Source organism: Quercus robur, chromosome 4, assembly GCF_932294415.1.
Source record: "Quercus robur chromosome 4, dhQueRobu3.1, whole genome shotgun sequence".
NCBI classification, from domain to species: Eukaryota; Viridiplantae; Streptophyta; class Magnoliopsida; order Fagales; family Fagaceae; genus Quercus; species Quercus robur.
This window is the reverse complement of record NC_065537.1, coordinates 44,333,695-44,360,166: the sequence shown is the minus strand read 5'-3', so window position 1 is coordinate 44,360,166 and position 26,472 is coordinate 44,333,695. Positions and strand designations below refer to the sequence as shown.

The window sequence follows — 26,472 nt, the reverse complement described above, 5'->3', positions numbered from 1 at the left end:
AGTAGTGCAATATCACACTTTTTGGAATACCTGTCATTATTTTTATCATAACTAATGATGTGGTATTTGTTGCTTTTATTTTTTATTTAAAAATTCAATAGTTTTTTTTTGAGAATGAAAAATTCAATAGTTAAGAGAGCAAATTAGGATTTGAATCGTGAATATATCATTTGAAATCAGATACCATAATGTATTAGTTGAGTTACAAGACTCTTGACACTTTACATATATTGTAACATTCATTTCAATTTCCTTTAAGAAATTTCTTTTTATATCTTTTATATGGTTAAAAATCATAATTACAGACTCCTTTATAGAATCACAAATTCTTACAAACATTGTGTTTAGGTAGCTTTACAAATTATTTTTATCAATTAAGCAAGACTAAAGTTTCTTAAAATTTAATCTTCTATGCCTAGGCATCGCTTATATTTCATGTAACATATGAACTAAATATTTATTAACTAATTTGTAACTTTTATTGCCTTGTCAATAAAACATGAATGGTCAAAGATGAATTATTATTCAATAAAATAAGTTATTAAATATTAATTGTAAAACTTTTCATAACTTCCCTTAAAGATATTTCTAGTTTGAGAAATGCTATGTCTACAATATTTTTATAACAAATCACAGGTGGTTAGTTGTTATTGGTTCAAATTTGAAACTAACACTAAGATTACTTTTTTACTCTAACAATAACAACCAATAACAATCTGTTACTTAGGATTTGTTGTAAAAATGTTGTAGGCATATTATTTCTCTTCTAGTTTTGATATTACAAATTTAAGGTCATTTCTTTCAAATTTTTAATTGAAATAATATGATATACATGATTAAATTCAAAAAATAAAATTTGTACGATATAATGGACAACCCATTTCAACTAAAATAGATAGGATTTTATTTTGTCTCAGGATGCCTTCATTGGGCTATCAATGTAGCCCACGTACTGCACTTTGATCAAGTAGGCCCTGAGCCTTTCACTTATCCACTTAAGACAGTCTAGCAGATTACTTTACTGCACCAAATGGGTTTCAATATTAATTGGGCTTAACAGCCCATTTTTCTTCTCCATTCCGGCCAATCTCTACAGTTAATGCACCATTATTTACACAAAATGGGCCGATACATTGAGAAGTACTCATTTTGCATTCAATTACTAGTTATATATATATATATATATATATATATATATATATAAGACATGACATTTACAAGTTAAACAAGACAATCAGCTAAAAACTACCCAATTTTTAGTTTCATTTAAAAAAACAAAATTCAAATATTGGTCTCAAAAGGAAGTAAAATTATATTTACTTCTCTATATTATTATTATTATTATTATTATTTGATGACTTAAAGTAACATTAGTCATATAAATATCAAGTTAATTATATGAGCAATTATGTAATTATCAAGCCAGTTTCACACTTTCACTTCTTTAACGAAGCAGAGACTAAGGGTAGAATTTTTAAACACTACTTTGTTTTTATGCTTAACTGTACAAGTTGGGCTTATGCCTAAATTTTGAAATAGTGAAATGGGCTATCAAATAAGCTCAATCACTTCAATTTGAACAAGTACGCCTTAAGTCCTTCACTTTATCCACTAAGACGGATATGGTGGATTACATCTACCTTACGAAATGGGATTTAACACTCAATATATTCATCTACATAAATTCGGCTCCATAGCCTATGTTTATGGTCTATAGACTCTATACAGAACTAATCTAACTCCATAACCAATAAATCTTTTTTATATCTTTCATGTCAATAGAGTTTTAACCCCCCCCCAAAAAGAAAAAAATTCAATACAGTGCGAATTTAAATTCATGTGATTTATAAAAAATATAATGTAAAGGACAGATTAAGTTTCAGGTTTATTTTCAAACCAAGGTTATTCATATTCTTCTAATGCCAATAGTATAATAACCCACAGTTTTTATCAATAATCTGAGTAATTGTGTTCGAGGATTTGATGCCAAAAACACAATAAACATATTCACAAACAATTTAAAATTCAGCAGCAGCTAGTGGCAAAGGTACAAACAAATTTCAGCCCACAGAAAAGGACTATGCAGTCCTAGAACACTACTTCTTGATACCATTCACAACCAAGGGCAAGCTTCAACCAGAACTGAGCCTACCGACTAGAATCCTTAACTACGATTTATCACAAAGCTTACAAATCAAGACCAAGATAAGTTAAGCAGCCCAAGAACCTGGCTCAACATGGATTCTTAACAAATCACAAAGCCCTCTGTATCACCCTACATAAATATTCTAGATGAATTCCTCAGACACAAACTCAATTATTCCTTTGCCTTCAAATATGATATCATATTCAGGGGTGGAGCTACTTGTGTGAGTGGGGTTATTAGCCTAAAAAATGGGACTCGGCCCCCCCAAATATTTGAGCTAGTCCAATGATGTTCTTAAAAAAGTTTTCCAATTGATCTAGTAGTTATAGAGAATTTTTTTTTTCCTCACATTTATTTTTTATTGTAAAATGTGTTTTTGTGTCTATTAAGGTCTTGGATCTTTCATATCTTTGAATACTTCATTAGTTCAATTGAAATTTTTTTACTCACTTTGGTAGACAATTTGGTAACTTGTATTAAAAATGAAAATTTTAAGGATTCACTATGAAAGATACTAAATTATATGTGTATATAGATGTATGTGTTTATGAAAATTAGTATAAACTAATAAATTAGTATCATAAGTTGGCCCCCCAACAAAAATTTCTGGCTGATCATATTTAAATAGTAGTACACCAAAGGTACTAAATTAGAAACTTGTGATCTCCCTAGACATTATTTATTGGTCCACCCACATTGGGAGTAGGCATCGAGGATGCAGTGGATGCTCGTGAAGCTGTTGTCCAGACTGATTGGAAACTATGTCGGAACCAATCACATGAACTGTGGAATGCCTCCGAAGTGGAGTGCCACATTGGTTGAAGAGTTTCTTGACAGCATTGGAGAATCTGTTCGTACACTCAATAAAGTAACAATTCTAGAACAAATGCACATATAGTGAAGATGAACCACCCAAAAGGAAGAACAAGCAAGAACGAAATTAAGTCACAAGCAAAAATTCCGGAAGTGGGAAACACACCATGAAATTGACCACATTGATTAAAAAAAAGTATTTTCTGCTTCATACGAATAGATAAACTCACTTATTGTAACTAGAGTATTGAGAAGATTGTGATTCAATGTGGCATTTATGTAGGTGTTTGGGCTACTATATATCAATAATCTTCACAATCATATTAACATATGACACAAATTGTAATGCTCAAATTTTGATAGAGTAGTGCTAAAAAAAAAGAGAGTAGTTTTACAAAAATACATATATTATCTTTTTACAGTGCTGCAACGAAGGTTTCAGCGCATCACTGCAAAGCGTGCGTAAGCATAAGTAACATTAACCTAGCAATAGTAATAGAAGAAATAGAAAGAGAGAAAGAAATTAAGTGGCAACTGTTAAATTACTCATATCAGATATGTCACTCCCCAAACCCCAAAGGGTCCAAAGCATGAGAGAGACATCTCAAGTACTTGTAATTTTTTTTTTTTTCTTTTTGACAATTCAATCCACAAAATTCTTATCAAGTGCCAACAACAAGAATTATCATAATAATCCCATAGAATATACTTTCAGAGTAAGTCAGAGTTCTAAGCATTAATTACAAGGACCATAGGCCACAAAAGAATAGAGGTCTAAATAAAACAATTACATAACAACAGCTTGTCCCATCAGTGGAAATACAGTCATAACCACTATAATATACAAAAGAATGAGTTAAGCCTAGTCTAAGATGTACACTATCTAATATATCCATTACAAAAATTCAGCCTCCATCAGTAGTTAGTCTAACTACTATTAGCCGCCAAAAAGCTGTCTCAAAAGATTGTTGCCTACTCTAAAAAGTTTATAAAAATAATGGAATGAGACAAAACCCAGTAAGTAGCACAATAATGGGGGTGGGGGAAATATAAGTTTCATCTTCAATAATAATAATATGACAAGAATGATTACATAATGAAGCACAAAGTTTCTCAAAGTAAATACCTTGAAACTATATACTGTAATCTGTGAGTATCAACAATATAATTTCTAAAACCATAATATCTAACATAAGATAAATTATCACAAATCTACCACACTACCACATAAACCGGTCAGGGGATCCACCCATTCACAACTGGCATGATATTATCCTCTCTGGTATGCAGACTCTTGGCTCCATGGACAGCAACCTCACCCATACCCTCAAGATTTTTCTCTCTCCCTATGGGCAGCAGAGAGAGCGCGTCAAATAGGACCTCTCTTGCATGTAGTCTCTTGGCCCCATGGACAGCAGCCTCACTCACACACAATCAAAGAACCTCTTCCCCCCATGGACAGCAGGGAAGAACGCGTCATCCAAAGTGAAAGGGCACTGACCTAAATTTGATTCCATTGTCACAAAGACTACGGAAATCAAATCGGGTGATCACCGGGAAATCACACATGGCATAGGGCTAAAATCACATATACTCACAGGTTACCTTACTTTGAAACACATAGTTCATATTCAAGTAGTTTCAGAAAACCTTAAATAATCTAACTTCTACAAAGTTTGTAAGGTTTTCAAACTTCATTCTTGTCAAAAGATTTTCTAACAATTTCTCAAATAATACAAGACAAGCATCTTTAAATTTTTCAATACACCATAAAATCAATGATTTTCTTATCAAATATTAAATAAAAGATGCTCATTTTTCCATATCAACAATTCATGCATTTCCCCAAATGCAATATCAAATATGATGCATTTTTCATATATAGTAAGGGTCACAACACAATACTTTTAAGAAAGCATATATCCATATATATCATTTTCCAAAATGTGTTTGACTAAAAAACAACATTTATAAGATATGATTATTTTCCAAAAATACCCATTAAAAAGCCACTTACCTCGCAACCACAAAATCCTAATTCTCCAAGCTCCAAGGGGAGATTAGCTAGAACCTAAACAATGTCAAGCAAATCTATCACAATGAGCACAAAGCTTGAAATTGTATCTAACTACAAATTAGGAATTGCCAAGTAAGAACTCAATTAGGCAAGCCTAGTATTCAACCTCACATGTAATGTATTCTACTTCCAAAATTTCTCAAAACACTTTAATTTGCAAGGCATAGACTCCCTTTTATACTCATAAATATTTCAAGGTGTCATATCTAACACCAAAACCTCCACACTTTACAAGTGCTTCCCACAAGATTTTTATAACATCATCAAGTGACCTATGACACCAAAATCATAATTTTCTCCAAGACAAACAATTTAAATCTTTAACTAGCTCCAATAATCAATGAAAGATTATATTCATCATCTATCACATATTATAACTCAAAACTTCTAAATTTTCACCACAACAAGCCTTAGATAACCATCATTGTAAAAATCATGAACTCACTCATCAAATACATCCACCAAGACCAAAATCCATACATATAAACACATGAATATCATTTTCAAAGCTCTTAAATTACATGAATAACATTATTAAAGCTTGAGTAAAATAACCTCAAACAAGAACATAATACTCATCAAAAAAAGATTTGAACTTTTACCTCAAATAAAATAATGAAGATGCATTGGAGTTCCTAAGTATTTTTCCGATGATCTTGCCTGAAAAATGATGGTGAGATAGTGTGTTTTGGAGTGGAGGCTGGCGGGTGGGTGTGTGTGTGTGTTTCAATAAAATGAAGAGAAAATGAAAGAAAGAAAGGGGAAAGCCGGCCAAAAGAGAGAAGAGATGTGGGTGAAATTGAGTGGATGAGAATGATGGGTAGTGGGGTTAGGTGGGAGCACATGTGGTCCACAAAATTCTGACTTACATTTTTTTTTTAACTCACGGGATGTTACAAGGTATGTGTGTATGTGTGTGTGTATATATATATATATATATATATATATTTATATGTAGATATACATATATGTTCCTTTAAAAATTGTCGGTGGCAGAAGAGATAGAGTACACACAGCGCCTTTATGTAAGTAAAAAAATAATAGCCAAAATAAAGTGAATGGTGATTTGGTGACCATGGCAAGGACAGAATTTAAGAAGTCCAACCCTAACAAAAGGAATACATGAAGTTATACACTTGATAGGAACCGTGCTTAGACAATATTGGTATATTGTATTATACACAATTGAAAGATTTCGACTTGATGTCACAATTGAAGTCCAACCAGTCAGGTTGCAGAGAAATTGCAACCAAGCCAAACTATTACACTCTCAGAAGCCAAACAGATTGGGCCAGCTTCAGTTTGTCAACATTTGTATGATAGCTAGCATATAGAAATTTTATGAGAAAACTTGTGCCGTCATAAATTCTATCTAAAACTCAACAATTGTAGACTTAAAAAGGCAGCCAGCTTTCTTTGAGAATCTGTTGTCATTGTTGCAGGGAGACACTATACCGTCACAAAATCAGGAACCCATTAAGTCTCCTTGTTGTTTCTAAACAATTTCTCTTTCAACATTTCTACTTTAATAAACCTGGACAAATATAGAATAGCTCCATCAGGAAGAATAAAGTAAAAAACACACATAGAAACTCAAAATGAGGAAAAGGGAGGAAAAAAACAACAACAAAATGAGAGTACAGAGACATCAAGTTAAATTTTGTCAATTTAATATGTCCCTCAAACAAGTTCAATCTGATCCTTTTGTTCATATATGTTAGCAAATAAAATAATTTAAAAAAAAAATTAGGGGACGATCTGAAAATGTTACCTTCACAACCAATCTGTAGCCAAGGTAATTTAATTAATATCCAGACTAATATTATTAAGCGTGCTAACCTTGGTAAAGGATATTAACACAAACACATTAATTACATTTTCAAAGTCTAACAAAAGTACGAATGTGTGATTCACATATGTGGGGGAACCTTAACTTTGTCCTAGTCAAGAAGAAAAAGGCCAACCATAATTGGGCGATTAAATCTCTTCATAAGTGAGTTCTTTAAATTTCTCATCATAGAATATAGCAACGAATTTAAGGAAGATAAATAACAGTAATAAACACAAATTTGAAATTTTGACACCTCTACAAGTCTACATAGAGGCAACTCGAATAACTTCTATTGAGTTATGCAGGAGATGATTGTGTTTCCATACAAACTGGATGCTCAAATGTATACATTCACAATGTCAATTGTGGACCTGGACATGGAATCAGCATTGGATCACTAGGGAAGGATAACACTAAAGCCTGCATGTCAAATGTCACCGTTCGAGACATAAAAATGCAGAATACAATGATTGGAATCAGAATAGAGACTTGGCAGGTATAAAAATACATTCCATTTTCTTTCCTATTTTTTGACAGTCTTACATGGTAGTTTATAAAATTATACATGTATATTAAATCACAAGATTCATTAAATCATTTAAATATGTTATATGGCTAAAATACATGTGGATAATTTTATAAGTTGTTGTGCAAGTAGTAGATTGAAGGAACTTCAATTCTTCCAAATTGGTTTAGAAATTTTTTTTATCATAAACTGACATGTTAATTTTTAATCACACCAATTAAAAAAATGATTTGTTATGTTGTTCAAAATAACCTTTAAATTTATTATGACTAGCCAGTTTGGGCATTCAATATATATGCTATAAGTTAGCACTAGACTCACACATGGACTTAAGCACTTGCAGTAGTGGAGCTAAATAGCTATTTTAGCTCCACCAAAACACCAAAAAGAAGCATGCAGCAGTGGAGCTAAATCTATTTTTTTAGCTCCATTTCTACGGTGCACATTTATAGATAGATGTGCACTGTTCATGAGAGCTAAAAAAAAAAAAAAAAATTATTCCTCCAACTAGATTAAAATATTATTTTTTCCTTTTTTTTTTTCTTTTTTTTTTTCTTTTTCTTTTCTTCTCAGAACTCTCACAATCTCTCAACTCTCTCTCTCAACTTTCAGACCTCTCATGCCACCGACCCACGCCGCCATAGACCCATCTCCGACCACAACAACCCCCACCATCACGACCACCACCACATCTTCTCCATCTCTCTCTTTCCTCTTTTCTTTGTCTCTATTTCTCCAGCAACCGCCACATGAGAAAGAGCTCAGCCACCCACCACCTCACCACCACACACACCCCAACAATCACAAAATAATAATAATAATAATAATTAGCAACCTCTCCAACACCATACACACACCAACACCACCTCCAACACCCAAAAACCCACAAATCCACCATCACTAAACCCATAAATCCACCATGAACCACCACCAACAACAACCAAAGCAACCCCAAAACCCATTAAACCCACACCACCATCAACACAACCAAAACCAAAACCAACACCATCAACCCACTACCACCAATCACCAAACCCATCTAAAAAAAAAAAAAAACCCACTGATGAGCAAACCCACCACCACCACCGATCTACACGGACCTAGACCCATTCCACAGACCAAATCCACGGACCCAAACACACAAAACCAAACCACAGCACCTCCACGGACCCACCATGCTCAGCCACTGCCGATCTAGACGAAGTAAGGTCACCTCCACAAACCCACCATGCTCAGCCATTGCTGATCTACGCAGAGCAAGGTTTGAGAGAGCTGATATGAGAAAGGGAGAAAGGTTGAGAGTTGAGACCGGTGACTGAAGAGAGAGAGAGAGAGAGAGAGAGATGATAGAGACTGAGGAAAGAGAATAGGTTTTTTTTTTTAAATATTTATTTGGAGAGAGAGTGAGAATAAAATATTAATTTTTTATTCTGTAACCTTAGACTCAATGTTCACTGTTGGTAAATTTTTTGGGTAGCAATTGCGGTGGCAGTGAAAGAGTTGGTGGTGGCAGCGGTGGCGGCGGTGGTAGTGGCAATGATAGCGGTTGCGGGTGGTTATGATTGTTGTTTATTATAGTAGATATATTATTTTATTGTAGTGGAAATATTATTTTATTGTGTTGTTTATATTATTTTATTGTGTTGAAAGTTAAAATAAATCCACTGCTGCAGCACGAATGTAGATAAAATAGATAAAATAACTTTTGATGGAGCTAAATAACTATATTTTTAGCTCACTGGTGTAGATGCCCTTAATAGTAATATTGTTTTGCAATGCAGGGAGGGTCAGGCTCAGTACAAGGAATTATGTTCTCCAACATTCCGGTTTCTGAAGTCTCGCCTCCCATAATGACTGACCAATACTACTGTGATAAGTGCAAATGTCAGAATGAAAGCTCAGCTGTGGCAGTGTCAGGCATAGACTATTTAAATATACAAGGAACGTACAATTAACGTAGAAGCTGCTCAAAAAAACCAATAAAGTGACCCTTTTTGCTGGTAAGTATATGGAGAATTAAGAACTACAACTGTTCCTCCAATTAATTGTTTGCAAACTGGCAAGTCACCGATCGCCGAGGCTCAGTCTACTGTTGATTCTTGTTGAGCTTAGCCTAAATATATATATATATATATATTTATATAATATTTGAATATTTCTCTAGGGATATGCTGCTTAAGTCAAGTTGTTCGACCATTTTTATCAAAATGGTCATAATAAGTTAGTTTAGTATATAATTTTTTGTGTGGCAAATATATATACATTTTTTTTGCAATGACCACCCTAGCTTAGAGGTGGAGCTACTAGTGATATACAAATGCATATATACTTTCAGTATGTATATTTACTAAATTTTTAGAACTTACTGTTGTTTGAATTCTAACAAAAATATAAAAGTTATCTAGTTTGATATTAGTAGTGTATAAAAATACAATAAAAAAAAACTTATTATTTGTTATCAAAGTTATGCTTAATGATTAACTTTCTTTAAATAAAATTAATCTATTATCATGCATTACCAAATAGAAAGTTTTGTAAATGACCGAATCCACCAATATATATAAAAGGAAAAAAAAAAAAAAAAAAAAAAAAAAAAAAAAAAAAAAAAAAGAGAGAGTTGTCTATGTAAGGCATGTGACCACTAAGCCAGTCACCCAATTTTACTTTAAAGAGGATTATTGGACATTTTGGGGGAGGGGACCAACTCCTAACCTTTCAAATTTTAATATTTATATATTTATGGTATAATTTAAAAAAATATATTATTTTAGGGGCACCCAAGCTAATACAAAGCTCCACCGCCCCTGGGTGCTAGGGGTGAGCAAATGAATACTAGAGCCGACCCAACCGACCGGCGCCGATGACACCGTTCCGACACCAACGCTGATCAAATGAGCTAAGGCCGGTGTTCGGAGGGCGAAGCTCGTTCCAACGCCGGTGCGGTGCAGTCACCGGATCAAAGAAGGCGAAACCGATCCACACTGATATTGAACTGATACCAAACCCAGTAATCGTTTCTCCCTACAATTTGGATACAATGTCGTTCACAGGGTCTAATTTTTTTTTTTTTTTTTTTAATGAAACGATGTCGTATGGGTGTTATTAAAAAAAAAAAAAGGCAAAAGCAAAACGGTGCGTTTTATGCTAGGTTTTAAGATTCTCAAGGCCATATAAATTCATTCTTTTGTCCTGAATCTCCTGATATCCTTTAACTCTCTCTCTCGCTCTCACCTTTTAGTCTCGCTTGACGCAGCGACGCTCGCCTGAGCTCTCACTTGAGCTCTCATCGTCGCTCACCAGTCATGGCAAACCAACGATAAGCATGAATGATTCTTAATCTCATGTACTTCGTAGTATTTTGGGGTTGTAAAATATAGTACAATGGGTTTTAGGCTTGTAAGAGAAGTGAAGTTTATGATTTTGATTTATTGGTGAGAGCTTGTGTTTGTGTTTGTGTCTGTATTTGTCTTTGTGTTTGCGAGTGATTGAGAGTGTTTTGTATTTGGTGAGGTTCTGAGTGTCGTGTGTATTGTGTATCATAGGCATAAATTAAATGACTTTGTGTTTGTGTTTGACTTTAGTCCCACTTAGGCACTTACTTTAATATCTCTTTGTATTTTTGAGTGTCGTATGTATTTGTCTTTGTGTTTGCGAGTAATTTAATTTGTCCTTGGATCATTACTATTTGAATGAACAAATTTGTTGAATAGTGTTTTTAATTTTTTTTTTTAATTTTATGTGAACAAATTTTATTTATGTGAATAGATTTGTTGAACAAATTTTTTTATGTGAATAGTGAACAAATTTTTTTTGGTTAATGTTTCAAATCAAACCGACCAAACCGATTAGGCTGAGCCGATCAAACCGCACCGCCATAAGTCGAAAAACCGACCCTAATCGGTATGCATCGGTTTTAATTATTACAAAACTGATCCCTATCGGTTCGATAACAAATTTGAAAAAATACCGAGCAAACCGAACCGTGCACAGCCCTACTGGGTGCAGCAATTAAGTCTTGTTGGTGAGAATGTGCTAAAGAACCTGGTTGGTCTTCTTCCCCCATTGTGCCCCAGCTACAAACCTATTGCACCCAAACGAATCATAGGTAATTGAAGTTCATCTTACTTACTAATGCCTAAGAATTTACTGGGGTAGAAGATAAGTTCAAACCCAATATCATGAATTGGTTGGGAAGGGATGTTTGCAAAACTTATTGACCGAATTATCTATCCAAATGAATAGAACAATTACAATGGAACTAATTAAAAAAAAATCTTGAAAACCACAAATAATCCAAAATTTTAGCAAATATAAAAGCACGTTTAACAATAAAAAATAAAATCACAATTAAAAAGAAAAAACAAGACTTATTTATGTGACCACTAAGCCTCGCTCAATTTATTTTTTGATAAAAGAAGGGAGTATTATTTATATATTAGAGAGTTTATACAATAACAAGCCCAAAAGAATTCAAATGTCACATTCTACTAGTCCCAAGGTGCTTCATATCCCATAAAAAAGTTGGATATACAAAAGATGGGCATGGATCATAAACTTTCAAAATATTATGTTGTTGACAATCCATTTTAACTAGTGCATTCGCACATCTGTAGCCTCACAGTATATGTGAAGTAAATGGACAATTCATACTCACGCCATAAGGTTCAACCTCACTCAATTTTACTTTTAAGAGGATTATTGGACATACTTTACTCCTCTCCTCTAAGCTATGATAGACAATGGGGCATATAAAAAATAAGTGCTCTATTTTTACTACCTCTATCATACATCTAATCTAGGGCACATATCATATTCTGGTTGAGTTTTGGATTTATGGGTGGGTTTGGTTGGCATTAAGTTTTCTCATTTCTGCAATTCTCCAACCTATAGAGTTTCAACCTTTTCTGGATTTTTAGTTTCCTAAGTAGATTCCATTGACTCTTACTAATCCGTGTTCATAAATCTGTGTCTCCCTTTCAGTGAGATATGCTGAAAGAACCCACAACTTGTACAAACAAAAATAAGGCCAGCATATCCAAGAAGCCGAGGAATATATATATATATATATATATATATACACAACTTGAGCCAAACATAAAACCAAACTTAATCTATTTTTAAAAAAATAATACTTACACACTTCTATTCTTTGTTAGCCATGTCCAACATGCATTAAGTGCGTACACATGCATGCATGATTCCATGACATGCGTAAATATGATTTTAAGTATGCATGCATGCATGCATGACTTAGTAAACAAAACGGAGTACATCATTTGCTAGCTACACCCCCTAGAAAAATAGTACAAATTTTAAAAGCCCCATTAAGACATATGTTGCCATTGGGAAACTTGGATCCCAAGTTATATTGATGAAAACAAATCCTTTTTTTGCTAAATGGGTAAGATATATTTCATTAACTCCAAGAAACACTGAATTTTAGATCTTCGGACATCACATAGATGCCTAATCACCAACCATTTCAAACAAAACCAGGTAACTGAGCTGTAGTTTGCATTTGTGTTTCCTTAAGACAAAAATGGCAATCTAACCCTAGGCTCTCATTTCTTCCCTTTTTTTTTTTTTTTTTTGGTTTCCCACAATGTTTCTTTAAAGCTTTCTACGTCTCATTTCATTATAATACAATTTCAAACATTCCAAAATAATATTAAATTTAGACTCTCCTCCCTTTCTTTGCACTTATACCAACATGTAACAATAAATTTATAGCCACACAATATATTCATAAACTACTCACATGAGTTGTTGGAATTGGCCATACATAAAAAGAACATAATTCCCTTCATTTTCTTTGAATTTTTTTTTTTTTTGAGAATCGCTTTTTTTTTTCTTTGAAAGTGAGAGGGTCAATTTAACGGTAAAGAATTTATTTCAAGGACATAACAGTGTACAAAGTAATGTAATTATTGTGCTCTAGCTCTTCTAGCTAGGGGGTCCTTGTTGATTGCAATGCAAACTATATGCATGTTTGTGCTCTGTCTCTCTCTCTCACTATAATTTTTTTTTTTTTTAAAGTAATATTCCATAATTTGTAACTTCCAAAATTAATACAATTATTATTATTATTATTAGGTGTATTATTAAAATACACCAAAAAGTATATATAGGTCCACATTATTTCTAGATTGTCTACTCTTTGTTTGCCATATTTAAATATATATATGTCAACCATTTATAGAGAAGAAAACCTGTAATTGTACAAGGAGTTAGCAAAATATTGCTTTCATTTATTTGTCAAATTAGGCAAACAAATAGCACCCATTTTATCGAATTACAGAACGGTTAGGACAAGCAGGGGATCCAGGACTGCATACTCATGTTCTTCAATAAAAAAAAAAAAAAAAAAAAAGGTTTCATTTCATGTTAAATCTACTGAAGTTCTTTAAAAATCACATTAGAACCAAAGTTGAGAAGTGTAAATACCTCAAATGTGGTGCCTCATATCCTGTAAAAAGGGCAAAATTGTGTTAGGAGAAAAATAATACCAAAAGAAATATAAAAAAAACCAAATACAAGATTATGAAATAAATGTGGGTACTCGATCATGATACAATTTATGTCAAAATTATCCCTCCCCTGAGAGAGAGAGAGAGAGAGAGAGAGAGAACCTGAAAAGAAATTTATATCTAACACAAGATATGTTCTAAAAATTACTAATCACAATTTTCATGATGCTTAATCAATAGATATTATATAGGTGATCAAAAATCAGAACCAAACTTTTCTTAAAATTGTCAAGGGCTTTTTACTTTTTAGTGACTTCTGTCATGGCTCTATCCATGAATATAGAACCTAAGTTGGAATTGTAAAGGGAACAAAAATCCTTAAATCTTAAAGCCTAGTACGTAGGACAGTAGCGTCAAGCATCTTTATTTTGATTCAATTTAAATTTAGCCGGTAATTAAGGGAATTTAAATTTGAGAGGACGTAGATTACTAAAAAATATTATAGGAAGCTAGAATACTTCACCTGAGGTGTCCTATTTATTCAGCCGATTTACATTTTTTTTTTTTTTTTTTTTTTTTTGTTATACTCATATTTGTACGTGCTTTTTAGGTAAGGACTAATAACTTGATAAGGACAAATATTTTCTTCCTAATCAATATTACATTTCAAATTTCAATAATTTTTTGTCAAATTTTAGAAAAAAGAATTCATTCTTATTTGTTAAAAGAATGAATAAGTTCCAAAAAAGTAAGCATGGAATACACATACACATACACATACACACACAAACCATTCATGAAAACAATTTTATTTTTGGTTTTTATTTTATTTTCTTTTTTAAGAAAAGAAAAAAAAGACTTGTTGGATTGGTTTGGGGTTGCCATTTGAACAAACTGCTGAGGATTCAAATTGTAAGGTACATGCAGGCACAGCTTGTCCACATAGTCAATGATAAGGTATATGTCCACATAGTCAATGATAAGGTATAAAATAAAATGCTTGGCATTTTTCATATACACAATCAATGATATGGTATTATGGTGCACCAGGTCCTGTGTGTATTTACATTGTAAGAAATTTATAAACAAAATTTTCTATAGTTGGATTCACACTTACAGCAGAGTGACAGCAAACTCTTTTATTTTGTCATTACAGCAGTTTACACTTTTCTTTTTTCATTTTTGTTTTTCCACTATGCATGCACAAACTTTTAGACTTTTGTTTGTACAAAAGCTTCGGACGCCCTTTTTTCTTTTTAATTATTACACTGCACATGAAAATTGGCCTCGTGGATAGTCATAGAGTGCGTTTGGGAAGTGCAAAACACGCTTCCCAGACGCACGTTTGCGTTTCAGATTATTTTTTTTATCAGTTGTAACTTTTTGACTTTTCTCTTATAAATAGTATTCTCATGCATTGTTTATGGGTTTCATAAACTACATTTTTCAGTAATTTTTTCATTAAAAATGAGTCTCACGGTACTATTCACACATTTAAAAATTATTTTACTACAGTGTTTTTCAGTTTTCAGTTTCAGTTTTCAGTTTTTAGTTTTCAATTGTATCCAAACGGACGTGGTACCCTATAAGCGTCAGAGCTGAAAGTGACATGTGGTATGTAAGCTAATCTCACGCAGGTTTGAGCATAAGCACTTCTTGTTTGAGTAACTAATGTGTGTGTGTGAATGTAAATTATATCTCTTTTGATCAGTAGCTATTAACTAAATATTAGTCAATGCAATTGTTTATGGACTTAATGCACACTCTGATACTTTTGGACACTTAGACCCTAAGACACTTTGCCAAGTATGGATATTAATTTCACTTAAAAAAACAAAAGTATGGATATCATTTATCATAGTTCAAAGTAAATAGTACAAATCTATAATTTAATTCAGTTTCACGTTATTAAAGATTTGTTCAAAGTGATATGTCGTACATTATCAAATTTATTAAAAAAATAAAAAATAAAAAATAAACATGATATGTCCTTCCAGTGCTAAAATGTGTGTGTTTGTTTGTTTGTTTGTTTTTTGTCCTTAAGTAGCAGCAGATTAATAATTAAAGATGCTTTGATAAAAACTGGTGGTTGTGCAGTATGTTCTTGATATTGGCAAAATAAATGAAGGAGAGGGGGAAAAGAAGTTTTAATGGGACTGAAATAATGACCACTGGGCCTTGTTGTCCAAGTGCTACTCGGTTCCTCAAGTGACCGCTAACTCAGGATTCGATCCCCTGAAATAAACAATTACCCAAAAAAAAAAAGAAAATAAATAAATAAAGAAAGGACTGAAATAATGAACGGTAATGCCTGCCTTGGTGTCTCAGAAATCAAAATGGTATGAAAAAAAAAAAAAAAAAAATGTACATTGGGGTTGGGAAGAAATGGAGCTACTCAATACTCATGACGTATTCTGAGAATAATAAGGTTTGGTCCTCTCTCTGATAATTCATAATTGGTATGAGGGTAGGGAAAGAAAAGGTTGGTGGCAGAGTAGCTAGGCTTGAATGGAGGATTGAAAAAGAGATCGTTGGGAATCGGGAAGGAAAATAACCTGTGGGGCCTCAGTCAAAGCAAAATTAATTTGGTAAAAATTAAAGTGTGACATTGACACCTACTTAGGAATTTATGATCTACTCTAAGACTAGTACGAAATCTTATCCTAGATATTCAAGTGATAAGTATCAATATGAGCCAGAAACTTCTTTTTTTATTTTGAGAATGATATGAGTCAGAAACTTCGAGGGCGTCAGGGTTTAACTTAATTCTACGTTTACATTTTGCAACACGTTTTTAGCCTCTTTTTTTTTTTTTTTTCTACGCATAAACAGTAATTTTACTGTTTAAGAGACCATTTTTACTGTTTACATACGGTTTCGTCACTGTTTACACACTGTTTATCATTGTAACAGCACTGTTTATACATTAAAAAATATTAAAAATAGGTCCTACGATACTATTTATACAATTAAAAATTATTTTACTACCGTGTTTTCAGTTTTCAGTTTTCATTTTCAGTTTCATGCCAAAGATTGCACCCATCTTTTTGTTCAAATTATGCAGGAGGTCATGTTGTTCAAATTATTGTTACATAGCTTTACATAATAAGATTCACAAACCAATTAGCAAAATCTCTAAAGAGAACAAATCCAAATGGCTAGGTAGCAAATTAACCTTGACTTTAAAGAACAAAATCAAATGTCTAGGTAGCAAACTTTGTCTCTAAAGAATAGGTCTAAATGCCTAAGTACGGAACCTTGGCTGTGAAGAACAAATTCCTAGGCCGTGAACCTTGGCTATGAAGAGAAAATTTAAATGCCTAGGTAGCGAAATTGGCTTTAAGAATTAAATTAAATGCTCAAGTAGTGAACCTAGGCTGTAAAGTACAAACCTAAACTCCTAGGTTGGGAACCTTTTTTATTCATGCCAATTTGTTGTAAAGTAGAAATGTTGATATCAATTTGTTGTTATAGTTGAAGCCTTATTACCAATTTGATGTAGAGAGCATGGTTTTAAAAACCGAACCGGACATAGAACCGTTTTTTTTTTAAAATTTTCGGTTCAATCCCGGTTTTTGACCGGTTTTTGGCCGATTTTCCGGTTGTTGACCGGTTTTTGACCGGTTTTGGAGGTTTTTAACCGGATCGGATTGGCTCCTAGTTCCCGGTTGAACTGGTCGGATCGGCCGGTCCGGTCCGGTTTTTAAAACAGTGGTAGAGAGTAGCCTTTAGATAGCATTCCCACACAAAATTAAATGCGGAATATGGGTTTTAGAAAGATGTCCTAAACAAATAATTAATATGAAACAAAGATAGGAAAGAAAAAATAGAAACAAACACACATAAGAGAGAATGCCAAGAATTTATGTGGTTTGTCATTTGACCTAGGTCCATAGATGGTGATAAGAAGAAATTTCATAAGTAAAAACAAATCTTTTTAAGTTTAGCATATATTATAAAGCTTTCAGCTAGATAAATTCTCTATAACTTACTAAATTTCCACAAATCAATAAACTAGAGTCTATATTGACAGGTTTGAGATCTTAAAATAAAATCCATTATTCTTATAATAAAAACTTAATAGCTGTAAAACTTGATTCTAAATTTAAGCCCCATGATCAGTATTTTAACCCTCCACAATCAACATATATGACTTACTACAGATTTTTAATCAACATTAATACAGACACTGTCTAAGTGATAGATTTGACACAATTAAATAGTAAATGGTCATATTTTCATGTGCGGAATTTTATACCTACAGTGGACATGTTAAAATATATTAATAGGTTGCTAATTAACCATTTTAATCATCATGGTTTACAATAAAAATTCCAGAAGCAACCATAATAAACAGTCATTCTAATTGTCTATTTCTTAATCACATAAAATCATAAACTACCAAGAACCCTAGTCCAACTTAACCAATCTAACACCAATAATTTAATAACTCATCATTTACAACATAAATCATGACAGTTTTAACAAGTTATCAAACAAGAACTCCAACATGCAATCTACCAATGGCAACCACCAATTAATCCATGCAATAGTTACATCCAACAATGATGAATTTCTATTAATATAACTAGACAAGACAACATAGACCACTTAAAACATTTAAATTAAAATATATTACCTATCTTTAACACTCTCGAGTTCAATCCCAAATACTCTTCCTGATCAAAATTCCTTCTAAATGTGTTATCAACCCCAACAACCTAAACCAACAATCCCAAACAACAATTAATCGAGCCAGTTAAGTTATTATATTTCAAAGATGAAATTTGAAAATTTTCATAATTTTTAAAAACTTACTGTTGGGGAGATTGAGAGAGATTGTTTTGTTCCTGCAAGAAAACAAGAAAATACCAAAATCCCATGAAGCTTGTCCCTCAAAAAGTCCATTTAAACCCAAAATCAAAACCCTAAACCTAAAATTGAAACCCTAAACCAAAAATGGGAACCCTAAAACACAAATCAAAACAAACAATTTCAAAAACTTACTGTTAGTCGGCCTTGCGAGAGTGTCTTTAGTGAGATTGAGAGTTCGAGAGAGAGAGGGAAAGACCCAAGGCTTTGTTGGCGCCAATTCTTCTCTGTCGACAAATGCCTGCCAACCCAACTCAAAATCAGTGAATCAAACCCGAAATATATTATTGCATATAGAGACAATGCAAAGTGTGTGTGTGTGAGAGAGAGAGAGAGAGAGAGAGAGAGAGAGAGAGAGAGAGAGAGAGAGAGAGAGAGAGAGAGAGAGAGAGAGTGTGTGTGTGTGTGTGTGTGTATGTGTGTGTGTGTGTTTCCGATCGATGAGAAGGGAATGGAGAGGAGGGAAGAGCGGAGGGAGGAAAGGGATTCGGAGAGGGTGGAAGTGAGGGAAGGAGGGGAGTGTGTTGGATCGAGAGGTAGTTTGAGATCGTTCAGAGTGGTCTAAGAGTGTTTTGTGGAGTTAGGGTTTTTTTCAATTGTGTTTCAGTGAGGGATTTTTATTTATTTATTTATTTATACTGAAAGTTGAAGCCGCGTTTAAAGAAACGCAGCTCTAGACATATAGAAGCTGTGTTTAATTAAACGCAGCTCCAGACTTGTAAACCAGCTCTGTTTGATTAAATGCAGCTCTAAAGCATTTTTGAAGCTGCGTTTATTAAACATAGATTAAGCTATACTACAAAAAAAAAAAAAAAAAAAAAAAAAAAAAAAAAAAAAAAAAATCCCTGGATGGGACTCAAGCCACGTTTTTAAAAATGCGGCTTCAGTCCTAGGGAGCTAAACGCAGCCTCACCTGGGAAAAACGCAACTTCAACACTGGTCTATAGCCGCATTTATTAAACACGGTTATAGGACCAGGGGTGGAGCCGCGTTCTTGGAAAATGCGGCTCAAAGGAAAAGCTGTAGCCGTGTTTTTCAAAAATGTGGCAAAAACACGGCTAAAAAACGCAGCTTAAGAACGCGTTTTTTGTAGTGTGGTCTTGTTTTGTGTCACCAAAATATATATAATAATAAATAAAAATTTTAAATTAAAAAATTTGACCCTCTTAAAAAAGTGAACAAATTTGATAAACTGTTCAAGTTAAATAGATTAACAAGTCGGTGGGAAAGTTAGAGAATTTCGTGGTTTTTAATGTGAAAGAGAAAAACATGGAGACCCATAAGAAAACAAAAATATTAATAATAATGAAATTGTGTTTTGGTGCAATGGGTGTGCGTAAATAAAAGTGTGAGCTGAGAAATCGGTTTGGTTTATATTACTAGGAAGAGCTTCTGTTCGGTGAGATCATCTCAGCAAGAAGCGAGAGAAAAATGTGAAAAGGCCGTGTCTTTATGGTGGCCAATCAGTGAGAAATAAAACATAAATAATAACACTAACAGCGCACTAAATAAAATAGTTCTAGACACGGAGTATTCTTAGTTTGACAAAATCATCTAGTGGGGGGGTTAGGTTAATCATGCAATTAAGTGTCCATGCCTTTTACTTTTAATTAGGACCTTAAGAATAATAGAGAGACATTCAGGCAAGCAACCTCGTTTAAATATATCCAAAGAATTGAAAACTCGGACTGTGCTAAGTTTGAGAAAGGGAAACTTGTGATGCCTCTAGATTGTTAATAATGTATGATGTCAGCAATAATTCTAAATAAAAATTAATAAAAAATAAAAACTTAATTATCGTGAAAAACCTTTCATCAAAATAACATCAACTAATTTTTTTGTAAATGACTACTTAAGAGGTGTTTGATACTATTGTTTAAACAATAGTTTTCCATATTTAATCAATAGTTCCCACAAAATATTAACAACAATATCTTACCAAACAGCTCTTAAACTCTAGCATGCAACGAAATCGACAAACCGTACATCGTATCCAAGCAATAATTATAACCATAGTTTTAAAAACCGGACCGGACCGGCCGGTCCGACCGGTTCAACCGGGAACCGGCTTTCAATCCGGTCCGGTTATGGTATAAAACCGGGAATGACCTAAAAACCGGTAAATAGTAAAAACCGGTTGGTTCAACCTGAGAACCGGAAACCGGTGCGGTCAAACCGGTTTTGCTCCTCAAACTAAACTACGTCGTTTTTAAGTGTTTGGCTCCTCAAAACAACATCGTTTTTTTTTTGCTCCTCAAAACTAACCTAAAGTCCTCACTGACTCACTCTTCTCATCAGCCATCTCACTCTTACCTCACGATTCACGCCTCCTCTTCTCATCTGCCTCACTCTCACACTCACCTCAAGCTCTCAAGGCCGCTTAACTCAACTCAATCTCTCTCTAGTCTCTACTCTCTACCTCACTCTGTTCTCTCTGCCTCACGCACAACGGCACAACGGCACGCCCTCGCCCTTTGAGCTCACTCCTAGTCTGCTCTACCAACAAACCATTTCAACTACCCACCCAAAACCCACAACTCAGCCACCACCAAGACCCACAAAACATCCCAACCATCCACCACAACCCACAAACCCAGCCACCCATGACCCATAAACCATCCAAAAACCCAAATCGATAAAGCTTCACAACAATAAAGGAAAAAAAAATCCAGAACTGAGATTAAAAGAATGAATCAACGATGGTGGAGGTGGCCAAGAAACAGTGGGGCCGACGACGATGGAGGATAATGGAAAGAAAAAAGAAAAAAAAAAACTCAGTGGATCGGTGATGATTGGATCGGTAATGAATGGCGCCGATGGCGGTGGAGATGCAATCGGTGATGAGTGGCGCTGATGAGTGGATCGGTGGTCGGTGATGAATGGCGCCGATGAGTGGATCGATGGCCGGTGATGAGTGGCATCTGGGAGTGGATCGGAGGCTTTGGATCTGAGATTTGGTCTGTGGAAGGGAAACTTTTTTTTTTTTTTTTTTTGGAGAAAGCACAGTGTCGAGAGATGAGTGACTGAGTGATTTTGTATAATATTTTACTGTTTTTACACCTGTTTGACTTTTACACACACTTGTTAATATATATATTTTTTTTATATAATTTAAAAATTATTAATTATTTATATAATTTAAATAAATAATAATTAAATTATTTATGACGTCACCGGTTCGACCATCGGTTGAACCTCGGTCCGACCAGAAAACCGGTAATTAGCTCCTCGACCGGTTCTTTCATCGTACCGGTTTTTAAAACCATGATTATAACTTTGACCTTAAACATAGGTATGTGTGGGCAGTTGGGCTAAAACAAAGGTGGGTCCCATTCAAGTAGAAACACCACTACTATAAATATAAAAAAACGCATTCCAATACACTCACGTGATATCAATGCATTGGCAACTTCGCTCCTTGAAGAAATTGCTACACGCCCATTAATTGTTTAGTTAGTATATACTATTTCTAATTACCAATTTGATAGCCCAGGCAGAAATCAATTCAGTTTTTTTAACTTCCAAAATATTACGAAAGCTTAAGAATGATGAGAGAGAGACAAGATCAACTATTAGCTATTAGTACTGTTTTCGAGTTAATATACAATCAGCCCTTTAGTACAATTTGCAATTAACACCATAATTCAATTTGCTTTCTATCTTTTTTATTAGGGATAATTACAGTAAATCCACCTGAGGTTTGACCTGTTTTCACGTTGCCTACTTGTGGTTCAAAACTTATCACTTTTCCCATCTGTACATCAATCTGTTACCCCCTCGTTACCCACCTCACCCTCAGACATTAGAAAAACACCATTTTATGCCAAATTAGAACATTACACGGATCAAACAATACGAACTCACTCTCTTTTCCTCACGAGCCCTACAAACGCGAAAAATCCATTCTGCATCTGATATTGACATACTGCTGCAAGTGTAAACCTAGACGAGCAACGGGTTGTTCGAGTGACTAAAATCCTGGTAAGAAATCAGTCACTGTTTGGGTTTTTACTTTGGGTTTGTGGTTGTTTTATTTTTATTTTTTTTTTTGAGTAATCAATCAATGGTCAATGTTATATGTAATGGAATGAGAATATTGGTTGTGTTTGTTGATATTTATGAAAAATGTGACCACTTGTTCTTTGAATTTGTGTTTGTTTATGGGCATTTTGTTTGTGGGCATTTTGTCTGTTGTGGTCATTGTGTTTCACAGTGGACCCAAGTTTCTATTGGGTTGAAATTTTTAGTGTTTGCATGTGCTATTTAGTAAAACAGAATCAAAATCAAAAGAAAAGCAGAAAATGTGGTCTCTCTCTGTGTGCGTTGCATCCCAAAAGCAAAACTGAAACATGTAATTATTTACTCTTTTGTTGTTTACAATTCTTTAATTGTTAATTGTATACATGTCAACTGGTAATTTGTTATTGCAGATGGATGATGAAGTGAAATTGGAGATACATTATGAGAGTGCTTTTCTGTGGAACCCTAGTTTAGAGTACTTTGGTGGGAAAGTTGAAATAGTGTATAGGGATCCTGATTTGCTTAGTTATTTTGAAATAAAAGGTATATGTGAGGAATTGGGGATTGATGAACCGTGTAGGGTTCATTATTTAGGTCCTGTGGGCAACTTGGAGCAAGACTTAAGACTCATAGAAGATGATCAAGATGTGGAACCCATGTGGAAGTCTAATGAGGGAGGGCCAAGAGACACCATCATACTGTATGTAGAGAGTGATAATGCTCCACTTGTAGTTGAAGTTCCTGATGGTGCAGGGGTTGGTGTAGGAGCTGGTGCAGGGGTTGGTGTAGGAGCTAGTGCAGGGGCTGCTATAGGGAGTGCAGGGGCTGGTGTAGGGGGTGGTGCAGGAGCTACTACAGAGGGTGATGGTGTGGAGGAGGAGTTTGATTGATTGAATGAAGGCTTGGAAGGAGAAGACTTTGCTGATGACATTTTTGGTGAGTCTTCTCCACCTCACATAGTGCCATATGAGCCTAACACTGTTCCAACCACTGATACACCTCATCCAAACACTGATACACCTCATCCAAACATTAATACACCTCAGCCAAACACAGATGCACCTGGCCCAAGCAATGTTCCTCCTCCAAACATAGATTTAGATGAAGAGTGGGCTGAACCAGCTTTAGAGGATGATATTGCAAGTGTGGATAGTTCTGATGATGAGCAGGGGCCTGGCAATTTGGAGTTCAATGAGAGGACTGATATGGAAAATGTTAGATTGGCAAAAGGGATGAAGTTCCCAAACTCCCAGGTGTTTAGGAAGGCTTTGAGGGAGTATGTGATTCAGAATCACATTGATGTCAAGTGGAAGTTGAATGAGAAGAAGAAGAAGAAGATTTCTGTACATTGTAAGAACAACTGTGGATGGAGGTGTTATGCCTTAATGGTGACTGGAGAGTGCACATTTGAGATCAAGACACTTTATCCTGAGTGTACCTACCCCCTATCATTTAAAAATGAGCAAGTTAGATCAGCCTATGTGGCAAAGAGGTATTTGGAGGATTTTGGTAAGAATCCTAATTGGGAGGTTTCAGGTGTTAAGCACCATGTAATGCAGAAGATTTCAATTGATTTAAGTCTTAGTCAGATGTATAGATCAAGGAAGGCGGCTAGGGGGCTGATTACTGGGAATGAAGAGGCTCAGTATGGCCTACTTAGAGATTATGCAGAAATGATATTAAGGACAGATGTAGGAAGTAAGATGATTCTGCAAACAGAGATGGAAAATGAGAATGCAGAGCCCAAGTTTAAAAGGATGTACATTAGGTACAATGCTCAGAAGATTGGCTTTCTAGGTGGTTGTAGACCTTTTGTTGGGTTGGATGGATGCCACTTGAAGGGTAGGTTTGGTGGGCAATTATTGTCTGCCTCTGCCAAGGATGGAAATGATAATATATTTCCAGTGGCAATGGCTGTGGTTGAGCAAGAGAACAAGGATAACTGGACCTGGTTCTTGGAGCAGTTTGCTGATGACATTGGCAAGCCAGATGAGCTCAATCTGGTATTCATCAGTGACAGGTAGAAGGTATTATCATCTAGCTCATGTTCATGACTTCATTACATGCTTACCTTTTTACATGCTTACTTGCTAACATTGAATGCTTACATTGAATGCTTACTTGATTGCAGGGCCTTTTACCTGCAATGGAGACTCTATTCCCAACTGTGGAGCACAGGTATTGTGTGAAGCACATATATAACAACTTCAAGGTTAACCACAAGGGTATGGAGTTGAAGAGTATACTGTGGAGGTGTGCTGACACAACATCAACCAGGGAATTTGAGAGAGGGACGGACCATCTTAAGAGTTTGGATGAAGAAGTTTGGAAGTACCTGGCTGATATAGAGCCTGCATAGTGGACCAGATCCCACTTTTCTTCAAGAGCATTGACACATTGTATGGTAAAAAATCTGAGTGAGAGTTTTAACTCTATGATTGTGAAGACTAGAGACAAGTCCATCTTATCAATGTTGGAGTGGATCAGAGTTAGGCTTATGAGCAGGCTGTATATAAAGAAGACTGGCATAGAAAAGTATGGTGGCAATTTGTGTCCAAGCATACAAAAAAAGTTGGAGCAGTTAAAATTAGAGTGTAAGGGTTTCTGTACAATTCCTTTTGGGAGGTTTGTGTATGAGGTTGACAATGAGAGGGAAAGACATGTAGTGGACTTGGTAAATAGGACATGCAGTTGTAGAGTATGGGACTTGACAGGAATACCTTGCAAGCATGGAGTTGTAGCCATTTTTGTGAATCGTGAGAAACCAGAAGACTACATTCATCCATGCTACTACAAGAATGCTTATGTGGAGACATACAAGACACCCATACCTCCCATGCCTGGCCAGTCTGAGTGGATGTCAAGTGGCCAACCCAAGCCTGTTGCACCTACTGTTTATAAGCCACCAGGCAGGCCATCTATGAAGAGGAAGAGAGATGCTAATGAGCCGAACCCTTATAAGGTGTCTAGAGGAAACAGGCCAGTGAGGTGTGGAAGGTGTCAACAGGAAGGGCACAATGCAAGGGGATGCAAGGCCAATGTCACTGGTGAGACAGCATGGGAGAAGAGGCAGAGATTGCAGAAAGGGAAATCTGTAAGTTTTTACAAAATTTTTTTATTCAAATGCAAAATTCCAATAACTGACACTGTAAAAACATGCTCATATTTGGTTGCAGGGAAGTGGAAGGCCTTCTACACACAGACAAGGATCCTAGGCCTCATCTTCATCACAGACCCAATCCTCAGTTCAACCCCCACCAACACATCAGCCTTACACTATGGCCTCATCCAACCAGGCAGCAGGGTCACAGCCACAAGCTCCAGCTCCACAGCCACAAGCTCCATGCTTAGGGCCACCAGCTCCATGGTCACAGAACCCAAGTCAATGGTACTCTTCAGACTTCAGGTACACAGTTAGAGGAGCTCCTTGGTTCTCTTCAAGCCAGCCAACACCACACACCCCTGCAGAAACATGGGACAGTAGAGCACTATCATCACAGGTACTATAGTGTTAGGTTTGATATTTTATTCATAAAACTGTGATACTAGTAGCTAACATGTGAATTCTTGTACTTTGTAGCCTACAAGACCACCTACTACCAAAGGAGCTGCTTTGAGAGGAAGGGTTGATGCAGGGGCAGGGGCAGTAAATGAAGACTAAGTCAAGACACTTTTGTTGCTATGTATAATGTATTAGGGTTATGTAGTGTTAGGGTTTTA

The 26,472-nt window shown here is 35.0% G+C and overlaps 1 protein-coding gene and 1 long non-coding RNA gene across 2 annotated transcripts; one reads left to right on the top strand and one right to left on the bottom strand.

Annotated features, from left to right (window-relative positions):
* Positions 1 to 3,615: 3,615 nt before the first annotated feature.
* Positions 3,616 to 5,806, bottom strand: LOC126722083 (uncharacterized). The gene is made up of 3 exons (XR_007653962.1): positions 5,639 to 5,806; positions 4,977 to 5,030; positions 3,616 to 4,537 (listed from the first exon to the last, which is right to left on the bottom strand). It is a non-coding gene; the product is annotated as an uncharacterized LOC126722083 (long non-coding RNA).
* A 19,380-nt stretch (positions 5,807 to 25,186) lies between these two features.
* LOC126721938 (uncharacterized) lies at positions 25,187 to 25,967 on the top strand. The gene is made up of 2 exons (XM_050425031.1): positions 25,187 to 25,846; positions 25,929 to 25,967. The coding sequence occupies exons 1-2, from the start codon at positions 25,187 to 25,189 to the stop codon at positions 25,965 to 25,967; spliced, it is 699 nt and encodes a 232-aa protein (XP_050280988.1).
* Positions 25,968 to 26,472: the final 505 nt, after the last annotated feature.